Source organism: Lipotes vexillifer, unplaced genomic scaffold, assembly GCF_000442215.2.
Source record: "Lipotes vexillifer unplaced genomic scaffold, Lipotes_vexillifer_v1.1 scaffold810, whole genome shotgun sequence".
NCBI lineage: Eukaryota > Metazoa > Chordata > Mammalia > Artiodactyla > Lipotidae > Lipotes > Lipotes vexillifer.
The window spans coordinates 824,619-844,813 of NW_006797357.1; the positions used below are offsets into that span (position 1 = coordinate 824,619).

The 20,195-nt window shown below is 37.5% G+C and overlaps 1 protein-coding gene across 1 annotated transcript in view; it reads right to left on the minus strand.

The window, feature by feature from the left end:
- Nucleotides 1-20,195, minus strand: part of MTREX (Mtr4 exosome RNA helicase) — a 147,409-nt gene that overhangs the window by 38,091 nt on the left and 89,123 nt on the right. The window contains exon 20 of the mRNA XM_007469275.1: nucleotides 3,966-4,094. Coding sequence (XP_007469337.1) covers nucleotides 3,966-4,094 — 129 coding nt within the window. The remainder of the gene's footprint in view (nucleotides 1-3,965; nucleotides 4,095-20,195) is intronic.

Sequence of the window (20,195 nt, forward strand, 5' to 3'; positions counted from 1 at the left end):
AAAAAAAAAAAAAAAAAAAAAAGAAAAAAGAAAAGAAAAGATGGAGAGTAAGATGTCCATAGGGAGATGTGAAAGGCGCTCCTAGAAAACTAGAAACGTAGAAGGCCTCATGCATGTGTAGGGCTGTGTTCACACTCCAGAAAAAACAGAGAAGGCCCTAAACTCTCACCTCTGGATGTCCTTAAGACTGAACACACAGGAAGTGAAGACTAAGGTACTGCTGTCAACTCTCTGGCTAAGTGTTAAAGGCATGCTACAATATGCATGCAGAGTCCCTAAGCAGAGACTGGTGGACTTAATGGTTATGGGCATTTAAGGAAGTTTTCGTCTAATTATTAGCTGACCACTAAGCTAACTAAGCAGAGACTTCAGTGGCCATGCACAACAAAAACTAGAGACTTAATTAAGAGAATTAATTCAGAAAAGTCTACAAAACAAACAAGCAAGCAAGCAAACAACTACAACAAATAGCAACATAAAGAAACTTAGGTTTAATTTCCAAAGTTGCCATGTTATTTTATATAAAATGTGCAGTTTAAAAAAAAATTACAAAATATGTAAAGGAACAACAAAATATGGTCCATATACAGGGAAAAAGAGCAGTCAACAGAAACTGTCACTGAGGAAGTCCAGCTACTGAACTTAACAGACAGTTTAAATCAGCTATTTTTAAATATGTTCAAAGTGTATTTAAAATAAAAAAAATCTGATTTTAATTTGTAATAGTACACTTTTTATTGTTTGTTTTTCTTTTCGTTGTTTTTTTTTTTTGCGGTACGCGGGCCTCTCACTGCTGTGGCCTCTCCCGTTGCGGAGCACAGGCTCCAGACGCGCAGGCTCAGCGGCCATGGCTCACGGGCTTAGGCACTCCGCGGCATGTGGGATCTTCCCAGACTGGGGCACGAACCCGTGTACCCTGCATTGGCAGGTGGACTCTCAACCACTGCGCCACCAGGGAAGCCCTGTAATAGCACACTTCTCATGCAAACTTCTAAAGTGAAAAAACTGCTAAATCTCATTCTATCACGGCTATTAAAGGGTATTTTGACTCTCAAGTAGTTTTTAGATAGCCTAAGTGTATAGTTGTGATCTGTAACCTATTCTATGTCCTTTCATAGATGTTTTAATCTAATGCTGAATGATTCTAGAGAATTCTTTGCCTAGAGGAACAAAAGAGAAATCAATTTTCTAAAATTTGTAATTATGGTCTTTACTTCCTGACACAGAGTCTCATTTAACTTTTAATGAAATGGCTGTGATAGGGGCAGTGGTCAGAAACACTTGAAGCTGGCAAAGCAACAGTGACAAGAGCAATTTTTAGAATACATTGTCTTAAGTGTTAACCTCTACTAATCAACTGTTATCCAAAGCTAGCTATATTCTAAGCCATTTTGTTTTTCTGGAAAAATAAATTCAAGATTTATTTCACAGGTAAAAGAAAAAGTCACTTTAGAAAGTAGTCTTATACAAAGGCTGATCAAAAGCTAAATTTGACATTACACACACTCAAAGTTAGAGGAGGGAAAGATAACTATGGAAATCCCACTTCCTCCTCATATCTCACATAAAGGAAACTGGGTTCAAACCTACCCTGAACAGTGCTACACAATCATGGCAGTTGAGAGGTGAGATTTCCTTATAAACTAACTGCCTGTGGCATTATTTCTCTGTGTTCAGGATTCCTACTCAAAATATTAATTTGCAAAAGCAAATAATATTATATACATTTTCCATTTCTTAAGGTATAGTTCTCCTCCCTGTTTTATTCTATGCCTTTGTCATTCAACCATATAAACAGAACTTGGAGGGTTTTTTTTAATTTAAAAAATATATTTAACCAATATATTAAAAATATTACCATTTCAACATGTAATCAATATAAAAATTTATTATTAGTTTTTAGTTACTTGCTGTTTTCTTTTCTTATTAGTCATCAATTTTATACACATCTGTGTACACATGTCAATCCCAATTGCCCAATTCAGCACACCACCATCCCCACCCCACCGCGGCTTTCCCCCCTTGGTGTCCATACGTTTGTTCATCTACATCTACAATTTCATCTTAGTTATTTTTGTTTTTCTTTTTGTCTTGTTTTTGTGGTACACAGGCCTCTCACTGCTGTGGCCTCTCCCGTTGCGGAGCACAGGCTCCGGACGCGCAGGCCCAGTGGCCATGGCCCACGGGCCCAGCTGCTCCGCGGCATGTGGGATCCTCCCGGACTGGGGCACGAACCCGTGTCCCCTGCATCGGCAGGCGGACTGTCAACCACTGCGTCACCAGGGAAGCCCATCATCTTGGAGTTATTTTTAAAGAGGGATGTTTTGTGCTCTGCACATGTTCCTTCCACAGCTGGAAATGCAATTTTTGTCTGAAAAAAGTTCTAATATTCCTACAAATTTGCCTAAGTCTCATTATTTCTTTTATAAGAATATATACACACGTATCTTTGATGGTCACCTCTCTGAGCAAAAAATGCTCCCTCCATAGTTCTAAACTCCTTTAAGTCAGAGACTACATATATATTCATGCTTACACATCCCCACCTTAATTTCCTTAGCAGCATATGCTGAAATAAACTGAATAAAAAAATTATTCAGCAGAGGAGAGACACTCAGTTTTGCCCAGGGTTCAGTGAAGACTTCCCTGTAGAGACTATCTACTGAACTCAACAAAATCATATTATTAAGTACGGCAAAGCTTCTCAGTATCTTTAAGTAAAAGAGGCACAGATGCTCATGCTTAATAAAATTTGGGCCTAGAACACAGCAGACAACAAACAGGTTTCACCTAAAATACTAACTCCAATGAATTACTGATTAGATCATTTTTTCAGTAAGAGTCTAATAAGCTTTGAGTGTAAAAGGGGCCCATGACTTCTTATTAATATCTGCCATGAGAGAAGGAGAATGTTGCGATGCATGCCACATATCTGCCATTCCAACTTCAAAGATTTCTTTGGCCACAATGAATATATGTCAAATTGTGGGAATTTTAGCCTAATTTTAGTTAGGCAGTCAGTTGACAAAATAAATGTTAGGGAAAAGAAAATCATGTAAGTTAATGGTGGTGGAATTCTGGAGGAGAACAAATTAGAAGAGTGAGGAACAAAGATCAAAGGCTAGCTGGTATTCGGAATTATCAATAACTAGACTTTTAAATCATTATTTTAAAATGTTTAATAATAAACAGTCTTTTTAAATACTGTCGGCTTTGAATCTCACATTCATTTCACTGATGCAAAGCAGCAGCCGATGATGCTACAGTGGCAGATTTTACTTTCCACAAACCAAAGCCGGTTATGACAAGTATCATTACAATGACATTTCCTAAAAGACCTAGCCAATACAACATATACTTAAAGCAGTGTTTAAAAATAACAAAATTTCAGTATGATATTACTCTTCAAATAGATACTTGGACTCTCCACAGTAAGGCTTACCTACAATTATTTTATATTAATTATTTTAAAATGAAATAAAATAGGAGCCATTTAAGTAATATGTGTATCTCATGTGGCAAGCTGAATGCTTTGCATTTAATTAAAAGCACATGTAAATTAATGAAAAAGTTCTACCTAAGTTTCCTTTCAAAACACTGGCTCATTACTTTCAATCATTATTTTCACAGGAATGCAATAAACAATATGGATGGAATAAAGTGTAAAATGATACAATTGTAAAATAATGATAAAACATCTTTTTTAGCTCAGGTAAATTCCAGCTTCATGTGAAAATTTAAATGATTAAATTCTCTTTATCTTTCACTTTGTCACTAATTACCTTGCCATAATTTGATAAGGAGATTAATCATCCTACTGGTGTTAGATGGCTTTCACATACCTTGAAAACTTCCAATTAGGAAATCATGACAGTATGTTCATTATAATCACATACAGGAAAGCTAGTGATTATAAATAATGTACAAAATATCTGAAATCTGAAAATGAAAAATAAAGTACAAACCTGCATCTCTCCTTTCTCATCAGACTTAGCTGGTTTTGCAGCCTCAGTAGCTGAATTCTTCAAGCTTTCTTTGCTACAGCGCAGAAGTACTTCCACTACATATAAAGGATCCAGTTCACCAGAATTAGGCTAGAAAAAAACAGGATAAAAGTTTATTAATTCTTAAAAACTGGCACACAATTTTTTTTTTTTTTTTTTGCGGTACGCGGGCCTCTCACTATTGTGGCCTCTCCCGTTGTGGAGCACAGGCTCCAGAGGCGCAGGCTCAGTGGCCATGGCTCACGGGACCAGCCGCTCTGCGGCATGTGGGATCTTCCCGGACTGGGGCATGAACCCGTGTCCCCTGCATCAGCAGGCAGACTCCCAACCACTGCGCCACCAGGGAAGCCCCTGGCACACAAATTTTAAGTTCCATGTGTACAGGAACTATGTTCTCAGTATTTAGCACTATGACTTACGTAATGCACAATAAATGTTAATTTCATGAAATGAAGCCTCTTTTCATCCTGCAACATGCTCCACTGGATGAAAAAACACAGAAATCACTTGATACTTACAAATTTAAATGTTATGATCACTGTCAACTGATATGCCATTTTAAGTTTCTAATGATCGGCTTATAATTTTATTTCATGTTATGCCAGAATTAGAAAAAGAAACCAAAAGGAATTATCAGTATCAGAAAATGAGTATGTTATCTTCAAATAACCTTAATTAAACAAGATCAAAAATATATTCAGAGCAGATTATTTTATTGCTTAGTATACTGGCACCTCTACTCTGTGGTTTCACATCATTTCATTAAAAGTCTTTTATATTCTCTAATAAAAACACAATTCTCAAAGACCTAACACTAATCACATCTTCTGCACTATGACAATTTATGTTTGAGAGCAACATTTTTCAAACAGTAATAGAAGACTTTTTTCTTCAGTAAAGAATTCCTCTTTGCTTTTTAATTCAATATTTTAATAATCTCTTTTGCAGAAAATTAGATAAAGAGACAAGTTTTTTTAAAAAATTGAAGTATAGTTGATTTACAATGTTGTGTTAATTTCTGCTGCACAGCAAAGTGACTCAGTTATACATATATATACACTTTTTTATATTATTTTCCATTATGGCTTATCACAAGATACTGAATATAGTTCCCTGTGCTATACAACAGGACCTTGTTGTTTATCCATTCCATATGTAGTAGTTTGCATCTGCTAACTCCAAACTCCTATTCCATCCCTCCCCAGATCATAAGTCAGACTATAAGTCTGTTCTCTATGTCTGTGAGTCTGTTTCTGTTTCGCAGATAGGTTCACTTGTGTCATATTTTAGATTCCACATATAAGTGATACCATATGGTATCTGTCTTTCTCCTTCTGACTTATTTTCACTTAGTATGATAATCTCTAGTTCCATCCATGTTGTTGCAATGACTTATTTTCACTTAGTATGATAATCTCTAGTTCCATCCATGTTTTTGCAAATGGCATTATTTTGTTCACTATTTTTTTTTTAATGACCGAGCAGCATCCCATTGTATCAATATATATACCACATCTTTATTCATTTATCTGTCAATGGATATTTAGGTTTCCATGTCTTGACTATTGTGAATAGTGCTGCTATGAACATAGGGGTGCATGTATCTTTTTTAATTATAATTTTGTTTGGATATATGCCCAGGAGTGGGATTGCTGGATCATATGGCAACTCTGTTTTTAGTTTTTTAAGGAACCTCCATACTGTTTTCCACAGTGGCTGCACCAATTTACATTCCACCAACAATGTAGGCAGATGCCCCTTAAGGGAGAGTTATTTCGATTGAGAGGGGAACATTGCAAGAAGTGATGACTTGTTCTCCTTCCTGTTCTCCTCCCAGCCACCCTGCACAGTTCCTGTGCAAAAATGAAAAACTGTCAAGAAATGACCATGAATCCATTCCTACAATCTATTTCTGTAATAAAACTATCCATTTGCCTCAGAATAGTAAAATATCTTTCCGAAACAAACCAAAAATACAATCATAATTATCTTAAACTTCTGAGTACAAATTTCCTCAAAGAAAGCATAAGCTCCATTTTCCAATTCAAAAAGAAAACTAGTTTTTTCTCGGCACATATTTTTATTCAAAATGGTTTTTTTTGTTGTTTTTTGCTTTTTTTTTTTGCGGTACGCGGGCCTCTCACTGCTGTGGCCTCTCCCATTGCGGAGCACAGGCTCCGGACGCGCAGGCTCAGCGGCCATGGCTCACGGGCCCAGCCGCTCCGTGGCATGTGGGATCTTCCCAGACCGGGGTACGAACCTGTGTCCCCTGCATCGGCAGGCGGACTCTCAACCACCGCGCCACCAGGGAAGCCCAAATATGGTTATTTTTAAAGAAGTTTTAAAACATTTTTCAGTTTGATACAGATTCAAAGACAGTATTTTCAATTAGACTTGTATCTGCAAAGATTATGTGTGTGTGTACAGACACACACATGCATATATATATATATATATATATATCTTAGTTAATACAAAATTAGTTTTAAAATGAGGTAAATAGTTATGACCAACTTTTAACTCTTCCAAGGGGCCAAGAACCATAAGGAGAATCAGTGATTAAAATATTTAGCTTTCCAGAGGGGGAAAAACCCCTCTAAGTAAGATGCATTTCACAATATGATGAATAAATTAACTACAAGGTGTTACAGGACATACGAGTATTTGGACAAAAATAACCTAAGATTTATGAAGAATCTTTAATGTGTCTAGACAATCTAGAACTCTGTTATTGGGTTTAATTCCAACTCTGTAGATTTTATTTATAAACTTAATATTCTCCCTATCATCTCATACATAATTATCTTTGTAGAACTACCAAAACCACTTACAACATTACAGAGGTATTCTCAAGTGTTACTATGCAAACTCTTTTGAAAGCATTCTTTATTGTAGCATTAAATGAAAACTTGCTGTTAAATTTATTTCCTAAAATGATAAAACTTTTCTCAGCAAACTTTTTCTAGTTCTGTACTTTGGTAAAGGTGGGTCAACAATATCGACCTTCACATAAGAGAAATATAATTTTGATAATCTCAAGATTATAAAATGTAAAGAAACAAATACAAAATAAATATTGACAATGCATTTGTATCTCCTTAAAATGCTTCAAAATATTTTCTTCATCAGTATGTACTTTCCCTCTGTGGACAAAGAATGTCATGTCACCTGACAAAGAATGCTGCAGCCATCAGCCACTGAAGCCACCCCTGATGGTGCATCCTGAGGGGAACTCAGGATCAAGATAAACAGGCTGCCTGCCATCAAGCTATCAGCCTCCACAGCCACCCCCAATAGTACACTCTGAGGGGATACAGGATGGAGAAAAACAGGGCAGTTAAGGTGCTTATCAAAGGAACAATTTCAATAAGCCCAGATGCTTACATCTTCCAATACACAGAAAAGTGTTGAATTCATTAACTTGAGGTGTCTGGTTTTCTTTAATTAACTGTAATCTTTTGATGTTCTGACTACCTAGTTTTTGTTTGTCTGCAAAAAATCCTATATATCCTGGCTCCTCCCTTACCTCTTCAAAACAGTCCCTCAAAGCTATTTGAGAGGCTGTTTCCTGGGCTTAAGGTCTCAGTAAGTCTGCCGAATAAAACATAATTCTCAACTTTTAGGTTGTGCAATTTTTTTCAGTCGACCATTTGGGCAACTAACAAAGGGACCCAGAGTAGACTTCTCTCCTTTGCCTGAACTCTATGAGGATCTGGAGCCTTGGTACCAGCTGAGGCCACTTGGTTGGGCCTGTCTGCCTCCTCGGAGAGTCCAAACAAATTTGGGTGAGTCTCTCCTGGTTCTCGAATCTCCTAAGTTTTATTTAATCTCCAGTTTATCTCCTGGTTCTTGAATCTCGTAAGTCTCTTCTTTGGAGGAGCAGGTTATCTTTGAAACTTTGTTTCAAGAAGAGGTACCTGGTTTACCCTCAGTTGAAAGACACTGGGGAGACTTTTGCTTACTTTAGACACTGAGTTGGTTATCCTCTGTTGAAAGACACTGGAAGACTTTGCTTAGCTGAAAGACACTGAGTAAGGTTGGAGTGCGTAAATTAGGTAGAAGACTGTCTTGTCGTTTTTCCTTGAATTGGCTACTTTAACAGTTTATTGTAATAAAAGTGAGATATCTCATGAGAGCTTTCTGCTCCAAAAAAGGACCATCTCCTCCCAGGTGGCAACGGCTTTTTCAGGCAACTAAGATGCTTGTGGGAGTGGTGGAGGCAAGCCCTCATAATATGCGGCTGCCCCTACAGGGAAACCCACTCACTTTAATTAAAAATTTGCTCTGCAGGGGATATGCCTAAGAGTTGGTCCCTCCATGATCTGAGCACCCACAGCGGTCTCAGGATACTGAAGGGAAAAACTGAGACATGTAACAGAGCTAAAACAGCTCCAGGGTAAAACCTAGAGGAGTTAAGCTCACAAACAGCACCCTGGCCCACCACAGGATTGTCACTAGCTACTTTATCTAAACAAATTGACCTCAGAACAGGGAACAAAACTTTCAAAACAAAAGGAGTGACAAATTACCAGGTTTATGTACATACAAAACTTACATTTACAAGTACTTTAATTGGGGATTAAAGGAAATCTTGCCCTGAAAATAACTAAGATGGGGGCTCTTTTATTGCATATGCAGTTAAGTTAGAGAAATCCAGCTTGATAAAACATATTTTCAGAATTCTGACCGTAAAGAAAAAGCCCTTTTAGTGGGAACTTGCATTTATCTTTCCATGTCTTTGAGAAGTTAATGTTCTACCCAGTCTTCTTCAGCATTGTGTGTGGTGTGTGTGTGTGTGTGTGTGTTTTGAGAACTTGGTCTCTGCCATCCATAAAGTACACATATGGTGTACATTTCGCAGCCCACTGAACAAACTGGGATTCTGAGCAATCTTTTGTCTGACTGTGCCAACTTTCAGGGGGCTTTCTGCCGTCTTAACCTTCCTTGTATCAGCCTGTACAACAAAGGTCTTTTACTATTTTGGGGAGTAAATTTTCTGGATTTTGTTTAGGTGGCTTCCTTCACACTGTCTTGTGGGCATGACTCTTGCATTTTATTGGTTTGAGTCCCTATTAAGATATATCTCGTTAATGGCCAGATGATGGATCTTTTAAATTTGAGAAACTTCTAAACTGGCAAATTTTTAGAGCTTTCATTATAAACAGCTGTTGTACTGGTACCTATGAAAAAATCAAATCAGAAGGTATAAAAAGATAAAATAATTAAACTCAGAACACCTTTAATTTAACCCAAACAAACGAATAGAAAAAATGGCTTGGGAAGCTTTATTTACGCACTCTGCTTTCCCTTCACGGGTCTTACAGATGCTAATAAACACACTAGGATAGGAGGCGGTGGAAAGATGTGGGAGGAGTAAGACGCGGAGATCACTTTCCTCCCCACAAATACACCAGAAATACATCTACATGTGGAACAACTCCTACAGAACACCTACTGAATGCTGGCAGAAGACCTCAGACCTCCCAAAAGGCAAGAAACTCCCCACGTATCTGGGTAGGGCAAAAGAAAAAATTAATTAAAAACAGAGACAATAGAATAGAGACGGCACCTGCACCAGTGGGAGGGAGCTGTGAAGGAGGAAAGGTCTCCACACACTAGGAAGCCCCTTCGCGGGCAGAGATTGCGGGAGGCGGAGTGGGGAGCTTCGGAGCCGCGGAGGACAGCACAGCAACAGGGGCGCGGAGGGCAAAGCGGAGAGATTCCCGCAGAGGATCGGTGCCGACCGGCACTCACCAGCCCGAGAGGCTTGTGTGCTCTTGGAGAGCAAGTTTTATGATTTTTTCCACTTTACCTCTTTTTGTGAGGGTATATGTGTATGCTTCTATGTAAGATTTTGTCTCTATAACTTTGCTTCCACCATTTGTCCTAAGGTTCTATCCTTCCCTTTTTTTTTTCCTCTAAATAATTATTTTTTTAATTCAATAACTTTATTATACTTTATTTTATTTTACTGTATCTTCTTTCTTTCTGTATTTTTTCCTTCCTTCCCTCATTCCTTCCTTCCTTCCCTCCTCCCTCCCTCCCTCCTTTCTTTCCTTCTTGCCTTCTTCCTTTCTTTTCTTCTTTCTTTCTTTCTTCCTTCCCTCCTTCCTTCCTTCCCTCCTCTCTTTCTTTCTTTCTTTCTTTCTTTCCTATTTCCTCCTACTTATACTAATTCTCTCTACTTTCTCTCCCTTTTATTCTGAGCCGAGTGGATGAAAGGCTCTTGCTGCTCCAGCCAGGAGTCAGGACTCTGCCTCTGAGGTGGGAGAGCCAACTTCAGAACACTCGTCAAGAAGAGACCTCCCAGCCCCACATAATATCAAACGGCGAAAATCTCCCAGAGATCTCCATCTCAACACCAGCACCCAGCTTCGCTCAACGACCAGCAAGCTACAGTGCTGGACAACCTATGCCAACCATATAGCAAAACAGGAACACAACCCCACCCACTAGCAGAGAGGCTGCCTAAAATCATAATAAGTCCACAGACACCCCAAAACACACCACCAGACGTGGACCTGCCCACTAGAGAGACAAGATCTAGCCTCATACACCACAACACAGCCACTAGTCCCCTCCACCAGGAAGCCTACACAACGCACTGAACCAACCTTAGCCACTGGAGACAGACATCAAAAACAACGGGAGCTACGAACTTGCAGCCTGCAAAAAGGTGAACCCAATCACAGTAAGATAAGCAAAATGAGAAGACAGAAAAACACACAGCAGATGAAGGAGCAGGATAAAAACCCACCAGACCTAACAAATGAAGAGGAAATAGGCAGTCTACCTGAAAAAGAGTTCAGAATAATGATAGTAAAGATGATCCAAAATCTTGGAAATAGAATGGACAAAATGCAAGAAGCAGTTAACAAGGACCTAGAAGAAATAAAGATGAAACAGACAATGATGAACAACACAATAAATGAAATGAAAAATACTCTAGATGGGATCAATAGCAGAATAAATGAGGCAGAAGAACGGATAAGTGACCTGGAAGATAAAATAGTGGAAATAACTACTGCAGAGCAGAATAAAGAAAAAAGAATGAAAAGAACTGAGGACAGTCTCAGAGACCTCTGGGACAACATTAAACGCACCAACATTCGAATTATAGGGGTTCCAGAAGAAGAAGAGAAAAAGAAAGGGACTGAGAAAATATTTGAAGAGATTATAGTTGAAAACTTCCCTAATATGGGAAAGGAAATCGTTAATCAAGTCCAGGAAGCACAGAGAGTCCCATACAGGATAAATTCAAGGAGAAATACGCCAAGACACATATTAATCAAACTGTCAAAAACTAAATACAAAGAAAGCATATTAAAAGCAGCAAGGGAAAAACAACAAATAACACACAAGGGAATCCCCATAAGGTTAACAGCTGATCTCTCAGCAGAAACTCTACAAGCCAGAAGGGAGTGGCAGGACATACTGAAAGTGATGAAGGAGAAAAACCTGCAACCAAGATTACTCTACCCAGCAAGGATCTCATTCAGATTTGATGGAGAAATTAAAACCTTTACAGACAAGCAAAAGCTGAGAGAGTTCAGCACCACCAAACCAGCTTTACAACAAATGCTAAAGGAACTTCTCTAGACAAAAACACAAGAGAAGGAAAAGTCCTATAATAACGAACCCAAAACAATTTAGAAAATGGGAATAGGAACATACATATCGATAATTACCTTAAATGTAAATGGACTAAATGCTCCCACCAAAAGACACAGATTGGCTGAATGGATACAAAAACAAGACCCATATATATGCTGTCTACAAGAGACCCACTTCAGACCTAGAGACACATACAGACTGAAAGTAAGGGGATGGAAAAAGATATTCCATGCAAATGGAAACCAAAAGAAAGCTGGAGTAGCAATTCTCATATCAGACAAAATAGACTTTAAAATAAGGACTATCAGAAGAGACAAAGAAGGACACTACATAATGATTAAGGGATCGATCCAAGAAGAAGATATAACAATTGTAAATATTTATGCACCCAACATAGGAGCACCTCAATACATAAGGCAAAAACTAGCAGCCATAAAAGGGGAAATCGACAGTAACACATTCATAGTAGGGGACTTCAACACCCCACTTTCACCAATGGACAGATCATCCAAAATGAAAATAAATAAGGAAACACAAGCTTTAAATGATACATTAAACAGGATGGACTTAATTGATATTTATAGGACACTCCATCCAAAAACAACAGAATACACATTTTTCTCAAGTGCTCATGGAACATTCTCCAGGATAGATCATATCTTGGGTCACAAATCAAGCCTTGGTAAATTTAAGAAAATTGAAATTATATCAAGTATCTTTTCCGACCACAACGCCATGAGATTAGATATCAATTATAGGAAAAGAGCAGTAAAAAATACAAACACATGGAGGCTAAACAATACACTACTTAGTAACGAAGTGATCACTGAAGAAATCAAAGAGGAAATTAAAAAATACCTAGAAACAAATGACAATGGAGATACAACGACCCAAAACCTATGGGATGCAGCAAAAGCAGTTCTAAGAGGGAAGTTTATAGCAATACAAGCCCACCTTAAGAAGCAGGAAACATCTCGAATAAACAACCTAACCTTGCACCTCAAGCAATTAGAGAAAGAAGAACAAAAAAACCCCAGAGTTAGCAGAAGGAAAGAAATCATAAAAATCAGATCAGAAATAAATGAAAAAGAAATGAAGGAAACAATAGCAAAGATCAATAAAACTAAAAGCTGGTTCTTTGAGAAGATTAACAAAATTGATAAACCATTAGCCAGACTCATCAAGAAAATAAGGGAGAAGACTCAAATCAATAGAATCAGAAATGAAAAAGGAGAAGTAACAACTGACACTGCAGAAATACAAAAAATCATGAGGGATTACTACAAGCAACTCTATGCCAATAAAATGGACAATCTGGAAGAAATGGACAAATTCTTAGAAATGCACAAACTGCCAAGACTGAATCAGGAAGAAATAGAAAATATGAACAGACCAATCACAAACACTGAAATTGAAACTGTGATTAAAAATCTTCCAACAAACAAAAGCCCAGGACCAGATGGCTTCACAGGCGAATTCTATCAAACATTTAGAGAAGAGCTAACACCTATTCTTCTCAAACTCTTCCAAAATATAGCAGAGGGAGGAACACTCCCAAACTCATTCTACGAGGCCACCATCACCTTGATACCAAAACCAGACAAGGATGTCACAAAGAAAGAAAACTACAGGCCAATATCACTGATGAACATAGATGCAAAAATCCTCAACAAAATACTAGCAAACAGAATCCAACAGCACATTAAAAGGATCATACACCATGATCAAGTGGGGTTTATTCCAGGAATGCAAGGATTCTTCAATATACGCAAATCTATCAATGTGATTAACCATATTAACAAATTGAAGGAGAAAAACCATATGATCATCTCAATAGATGCAGAGAAAGCTTTTGACAAAATTCAACACCCATTTATGATAAAAACCCTGCAGAAAGTAGGTGTAGAGGGAACTTTCCTCAATATAATAAAGGCCGTATATGACAAGCCCACAGCCAACATCATCCTCAATGGCGAAAAACTGAAAGCATTTCCACTAAGGTCAGGAACAAGACAAGGTTGCCCACTCTCACCACTCTTATTCAACATAGTTTTGGAAGTTTTAGCCACAGCAATCAGAGAAGAAAAGGAAATAAAAGGAATCCAAATCGGAAAAGAAGAAGTAAAGCTGTCACTGTTTGCAGATGACATGATACTATACATAGAGAATCCTAAAGATGCTACCAGAAAACTACTAGAGCTAATCAATGAATTTGGTAAAGTAGCAGGATACAAAATTAATGCACAGAAATCTCTGGCATTCCTATATACTAATGATGAAAAATCTGAAAGTGAAATCAAGAAAACACTCCCATTTACCATTGCAACAAAAAGAATAAAATATCTAGGAATAAACCTACCTAAGGAGACAAAAGACCTGTATGCAGAAAATTATAAGACACTGATGAAAGAAATTAAAGATGATACAAACAGATGGAGAGATATACCATGTTCTTGGATTGGAAGAATCAACATTGTGAAAATGACTCTACTTCCCAAAGCAATCTATAGATTCAATGCAATCCCTATCAAACTACCACTGGCATTTTTCACAGAACTAGAACAAAAAATTTCACAATTTGTATGGAAACACAAAAGACCCCGAATAGCCAAAGCAATCTTGAGAACAAAAAATGGAGCTGGAGGAATCAGGCTGCCTGACTTCAGACTATACTACAAAGCTACAGTAATCAAGACAGTATGGTACTGGCACAAAAACAGAAAGATAGATCAATGGAATAGGATAGAAAGCCCAGAGATAAACCCATGCACATATGGTCACCTTATCTTTGATAAAGGTGGCAGGAATATACAGTGGAGAAAGGACAGCCTCTTCAATAAGTGGTGCTGGGAAAATTGGATAGGTACATGTAAAAGTATGAGATTAGATCACTCCCTAACACCATACACAAAAATAAGCTCAAAATGGATTAAAGACCTAAATGTAAGGCCAGAAACTATCAAACTCTTAGAGGAAAACATAGGCAGAACACTCTATGACATAAATCACAGCAAGATCCTTCTTGACCCATCTCCTAGAGTAATGGAGATAAAAACAAAAATAAACAAATGGGACCTAATGAAACTTCAAAGCTTTTGCACAGCAAAGGAAACCATAAACAAGACCAAAAGACAGCCCTCAGAATGGGAGAAAATATTTGCAAATGAATCAACTGACAAAGGATTAATCTCTAAAATTTACAGGCAGCTCATGCAGCTCAATAACAAAAAAATAAACAACCCAATCCAAAAATGGGCAGAAGACCTAAATAGACATTTCTCCAAAGAAGATATACAGACTGCCAACAAACACATGAAAGAATGCTCAACATCATTAATCATTAGAGAAATGCAAATCAAAACTACAATGAGATATCATCTCACACCAGTCAGAATGGCCATCATCAAAAAATCTAGAAACAATAAATGCTGGAGAGGGTGTGGAGAAAAGGGAACACTCTTGCACTGCTGGTGGGAATGTGAATTGGTTCAGCCACTATGGAGAACAGTATGGGGGTTCCTTAAAAAACTACAAAAAGAACTACCATATGACCCAGCAATCCCACTAGTAGGTATAAACCCTGAGGAAACCATAATTCAGAAAGAGTCATGTACCAAAATGTTCATTGCAGCTCTATTTACAATAGCCCGGAGATGGAAACAACCTAAGTGCCCGTCGTCGGATGAATGGATAAAGAAGATGTGGCACATATATACAATGGAATATTACTCAGCCATAAAAAGAAACGAAATTGAGCTATTTGTAATGAGGTGGATAGATCTAGAGTCTGTCATACAGAGTGAAGTAAGTCAGAAAGAGAAGGACAAATACCGTATGCTAACACATATATATGGAATTTAAGAAAAAAAAATGTTATGAAGAACCTAGGGGTAAAACAGGAATAAAGACAGAGACCTACTGGAGAACAGACTTGAGGATATGGGGAGGGGGAAGGGTGAGGTGTGTTAGGGCGAGAGAGAGACATGGACATATATATACTAACAAACGTAAGGTAGATAGCCAGTGGGAAGCAGCCGCATGGCACAGGGAAACCGGCTCGGTTCTTTGTGGCTGTCTGGAGGGGTGGGATAGGGAGGGTGGGAGGGAGGGAGACAAAGAGGGAAGAGATATGGGAACATATATATATGTATAACTGACTCACTCTGTTATAAAGCAGAAACTAACACACCATTGTAAAGCAATTATACCCCAATAAAGATGTTAAAAAAAAAAAACACACTAGGATAATTCATGTTGATTAGGTTAACAGGGAAGAAAAAAACTGAAGAGAAAGTCTAGAGACTTCTTCAAAAAAAAGGTAGAAATTTTAAAGGGCCTCGTCCCAAATGGATAAAGAAATTTTTACATGGTTATTTTAAAATAGAATAAATAAAATGGATGTCAATGGGATTAAAACAAAAGGTTCTGATACAACACTACCTAAGGCTGGATGGGTCAAAGGGATACCCCTATTGGTCCCCAACATTAAAGGGCTACAAACAAGTCTGGGGTAAAAAAAAAAGTCTGAAAAAATTGCACTGAGATAACTGACCAACAATTGCTTGGGCCAATTAATCAACTTAAAAAAAATCAACAAAGGGGCCTGAGTCCTTTGCCTCAACATCTCATTGGGAATCCCAAAGCCTTTTATATAAAAACAAATAAAATGGTTGGGATAAAAAGAAAAGTTTCTGGACTCCTTATAAGACAAAGGTATTTTGATAGTGTCCTAATACAAACTAAAGTTAAAGGTACAAAAGTTGACAGAACTGAGATAAAGTTTATAAAATTTGGTATATTTAAATAGATCTTATATAAGATGGTTACATCTCTTTTGCCTAATTATATTGTGAGATAGACATGTTTCACTGCGGAATGCTTCCCCTGCCTGGAAGTACAGGACAGGGCATATAAATCTGCCCTTCAGACAATATTAATTAAACATACTAACAGAAACCAGTAGGGTTACCTGAACCCACACAGTAAAAGGAACACTTAAATACCTTAAACTCTAGTGAAAACCAACAAGCAGCAAGTAAAATTGCGAACTGTTTGTCATACCAGCATTTCCTAATTGGAATATTCCATAAACTCTAGAAATATTCATCTTCTTTCCTCAATATGGTACAAGACTGGGAGCTAATATTCAGGGGCTAAAAAGAAGAATAAAGATTTTGCTCAGGGTCTAACCTATGCAATCAGAAAGGGGGTCTTTGTTAAATGCCTTATGCAAGCCTTTGAAAGCAAGATAAATTGAACCCTAAAGCTCTAGAACATAGAACTCAATTTTCAGTTTGGTTGGAAATCTGATATTAAAAAAAAAGCAAATTAAAGAAAATATAGTTGGGCACATCAATCTTTAATATCATTTTGGCAGAAGACCAGTTCTTCAGAGAATTAAAAGCAACTGTCTTTGTCTTGTAAATCTCTACGAATTAGAAATGTAAAAACAGCCCACAGTGACTTGAAAGTGAGTCAAATTAGCTCAGTCTGGTAAAACCTGAAACCTAGAAGAAAAAGGCCACGGGGTGGGGGAGGTAGGACTTTTTAAGCTCAAGTCTCTGGAAAGGCTCCCTCACCCAAAATCTAATTCATAGCCTCCTTAACAGTTTACCAAGGACAAGTACAAATCTTAAAAGTCTTTTCCACAAATAGTGAAGCCCTACTCTTCTCAGCAAACTTAACTTATTCCAACTGTTATTTATAAACTAGTAAGTTTATATTTTAATACCTGATTCTTAACTAACTTTTTAAAGTGAAGCTGTGAGATCTCTGATTTTGTCTGTTTATATGTATGTGTGTACGTTATATATATGAGATGTCTCTACCTCTGGAAAACATTACCAAAATTAAACTTATAAAAGAGTTCTACTTAATTGACTTAAAAGTAAGTGCTTATAAACTAAATATTTCTAAATATAAAAGAAACTGGGAGCTTCCCTGGTGGCGCAGTGGTCGAAAATCTGCCTGCCAATGCTGGGGACACGGGTTCGAGCCCTGGTCTGGGAAGATCCCACATGCAACAGGGCCCGTGAGCCACAACTACTGAGCCTGCGCGTCTGGAGCCTGTGCTCCGCAACAAGAGAAGCCGCGACAGTGAGAGGCCCGCGCAATGCGATGAAGAGCGGCCCCCGCTTGCCGCAACTAGAGAAAGCCGTCGCACAGAAACGAAGACCCAACAACAGCCAAAAATAAAAATAAATAAATTTATATATATAAAAAAAGAAACTGGCCAGAATGAATTTCAGGTTCACATGATCTAGGAAGTATCAATACAGACATGTCTGACTTTTATTGTACCTAGGCTTACCGAAGATCAATAAATTCATGTTATTTCTGTTATATAGTTTGTCAGCAAGAAAAAATTTAACTTGGTATGATTTTCATAAGTTAAAAAATAAAGGTAGGGGCTTCCCTGGTGGCGCGGTGCTTGAGAGTCCGCCTGCCGATGCAGGAGACGCGGGTTCGTGCCCCGTTTCGGGAGGATCCCACATGCCGCGGAGCGGCTGGGCCCGTGAGCCATGGCCGCTGAGCCTGCGCGTCCGGAGCCTGTGCTCCGCAAATGGGAGAGGCCACAGCAGTGAGAGGCCCGCATAACGCAAGGAAAAAATAAATAAATAAATAAATAAAGGTAAATGAGATAACAGTTTTCAGGTGAACTCTTTAAGGAATAATTATGCTTTGGGTATGTCTCTCTAAAATAGTTTTTCCAGATTTTTTGTAACTTGAGTAACTTAACTTGCTAAGTTAAGTTAAATGATGGGAATTCACTGAATATCCACGTTATTTCAAATAAGATAAAACACCAGAACATTAGTTGCTAAACAGGTCTAAATTTACCTACCTCTGTCTCCTTACAAGAGGGAACTAATTTGGGTTTATTAGACACATCTTAAACCACACTGAGGAAAGAAATTATGCTATGAGAAGATGAATGTTTCTAGGTTATGGAATATTCCAACCAGGAAATGCTGGTATGACAAAAAGTTCACAATTACTTGCTGCTTGTTGGTTTTTTCTAAAGATTAAGGTTTTTAAGGGTTAAAATTGTAATATGTAGTTAAAAGTTACTAAAGATAATAAGGGAAACATTTCCGTATATAAGGAAAATGAAATGTATGCAGAAAAAGGCATGAGGAATGAAAATATATTTTGTTAAGGGGAAAGAATGTTTTGTCCTAGAGCCAGTTATTTCTAGATGAAAAAATAAGGGACAAACTAATAAGAGTACAGAAAATTGTGGAAGGTTTGTAAAAGGAACCCTGAAAAGGAGTTTTGTCAGGCTGGGATTAGATTAAATCGTCAGGATGGGATTAGATTAAATTTGATTATGTAAATGGATTTTGTTATCAAAAGTAGGCTGGTGCAAGACTGGATTTGGTTCTTCTCTGTTAAAGAGAACAAAGTTTTCTTGGAGTACTGCTTTTGATAACAGATTGTATGAGTTTCTTTGCCTTTAAGTGATCTGTATTTGTTTGTGAAATCTTTTATCACTCTGGTTAGGTGAACAAGTATTGTTTTACAGTGATTTTACCAAGTGTTTTGAAACTTTTTGATATTTTTGACAAACTTCCCAAACATAAAATTCTAATTGAAGTTCTTTTGACCTCCAGCTAACTCTAGGATGCTTCAAAGAAATTCTGAGACATCTCAGAAAGGAATGTTAAACTAATTAGGATTTGGTATGTTAAATTACTTGAGGAGCATTGCCATTTACTGGAGATAAATCTTCTAAGGTTATACTGTATAAGTAAATGTCATTAGTGTAGATATCCCGAAATTTAATTCCTAAAATTCTGATATGCCCTGGTATAATGTTATTAGTCATAACTCATAATTATCTTAAAATGTTGTGTGTTACAGAAACACCCAAGTTTCTTGTCAATTGCATTGTAATCAGATCTTTAAACATGCCATTTTAAGTCTTGTCATTTATAGACAATCACTGTTTTACTCTGATGCTTTTAAAAAATGAAGATTCATAAAAGGAATCTTTGGTAAATATTGTTCCTTATAACTTTTAGGTCATACCCCTGAACTAGGTAAGAAATTACCAAACTTTAATAGAAAACCTGACGACTTCATCCAGATCAACAGGAATTAATTACATGGGACTAAATGAACTGATGTGATTTATAATTTTATGACTTTTCCTCAAATATACTGGCTTCTCAGTAAGTCCACCAAATAAAACAATTCTCAGCTTTTAGGTTGTGCAAATTTTTTAAGTTGATGCCTCTCTCTCTAGCAAACCCAACTGACCACAAAAATCTTTGAATTAGTATTCTGACCTAGACTACAAAATTAATAAAAATGTACTTCATATTTTTAGTGAACAAATGTAAAGAGCTCAGTGGAAAAATGTTTCACCATCAATTTAAGCAGAATAAAATGAATGTGTTTCTCTCTATTCCCCATTCCATCTTTGCCTAAAAGAACTCTCATCAACTGGCACTATTTTTATACATGGATTAAGGACCAGTAGAGACAAATAATTAAGAAACCTATCCTGTGTGTGTGTGTGTGTGTGTGTGTGTGTGTGTGTGTGTGTGTGTGTGTGTGTGTGTGTGTGTGTGT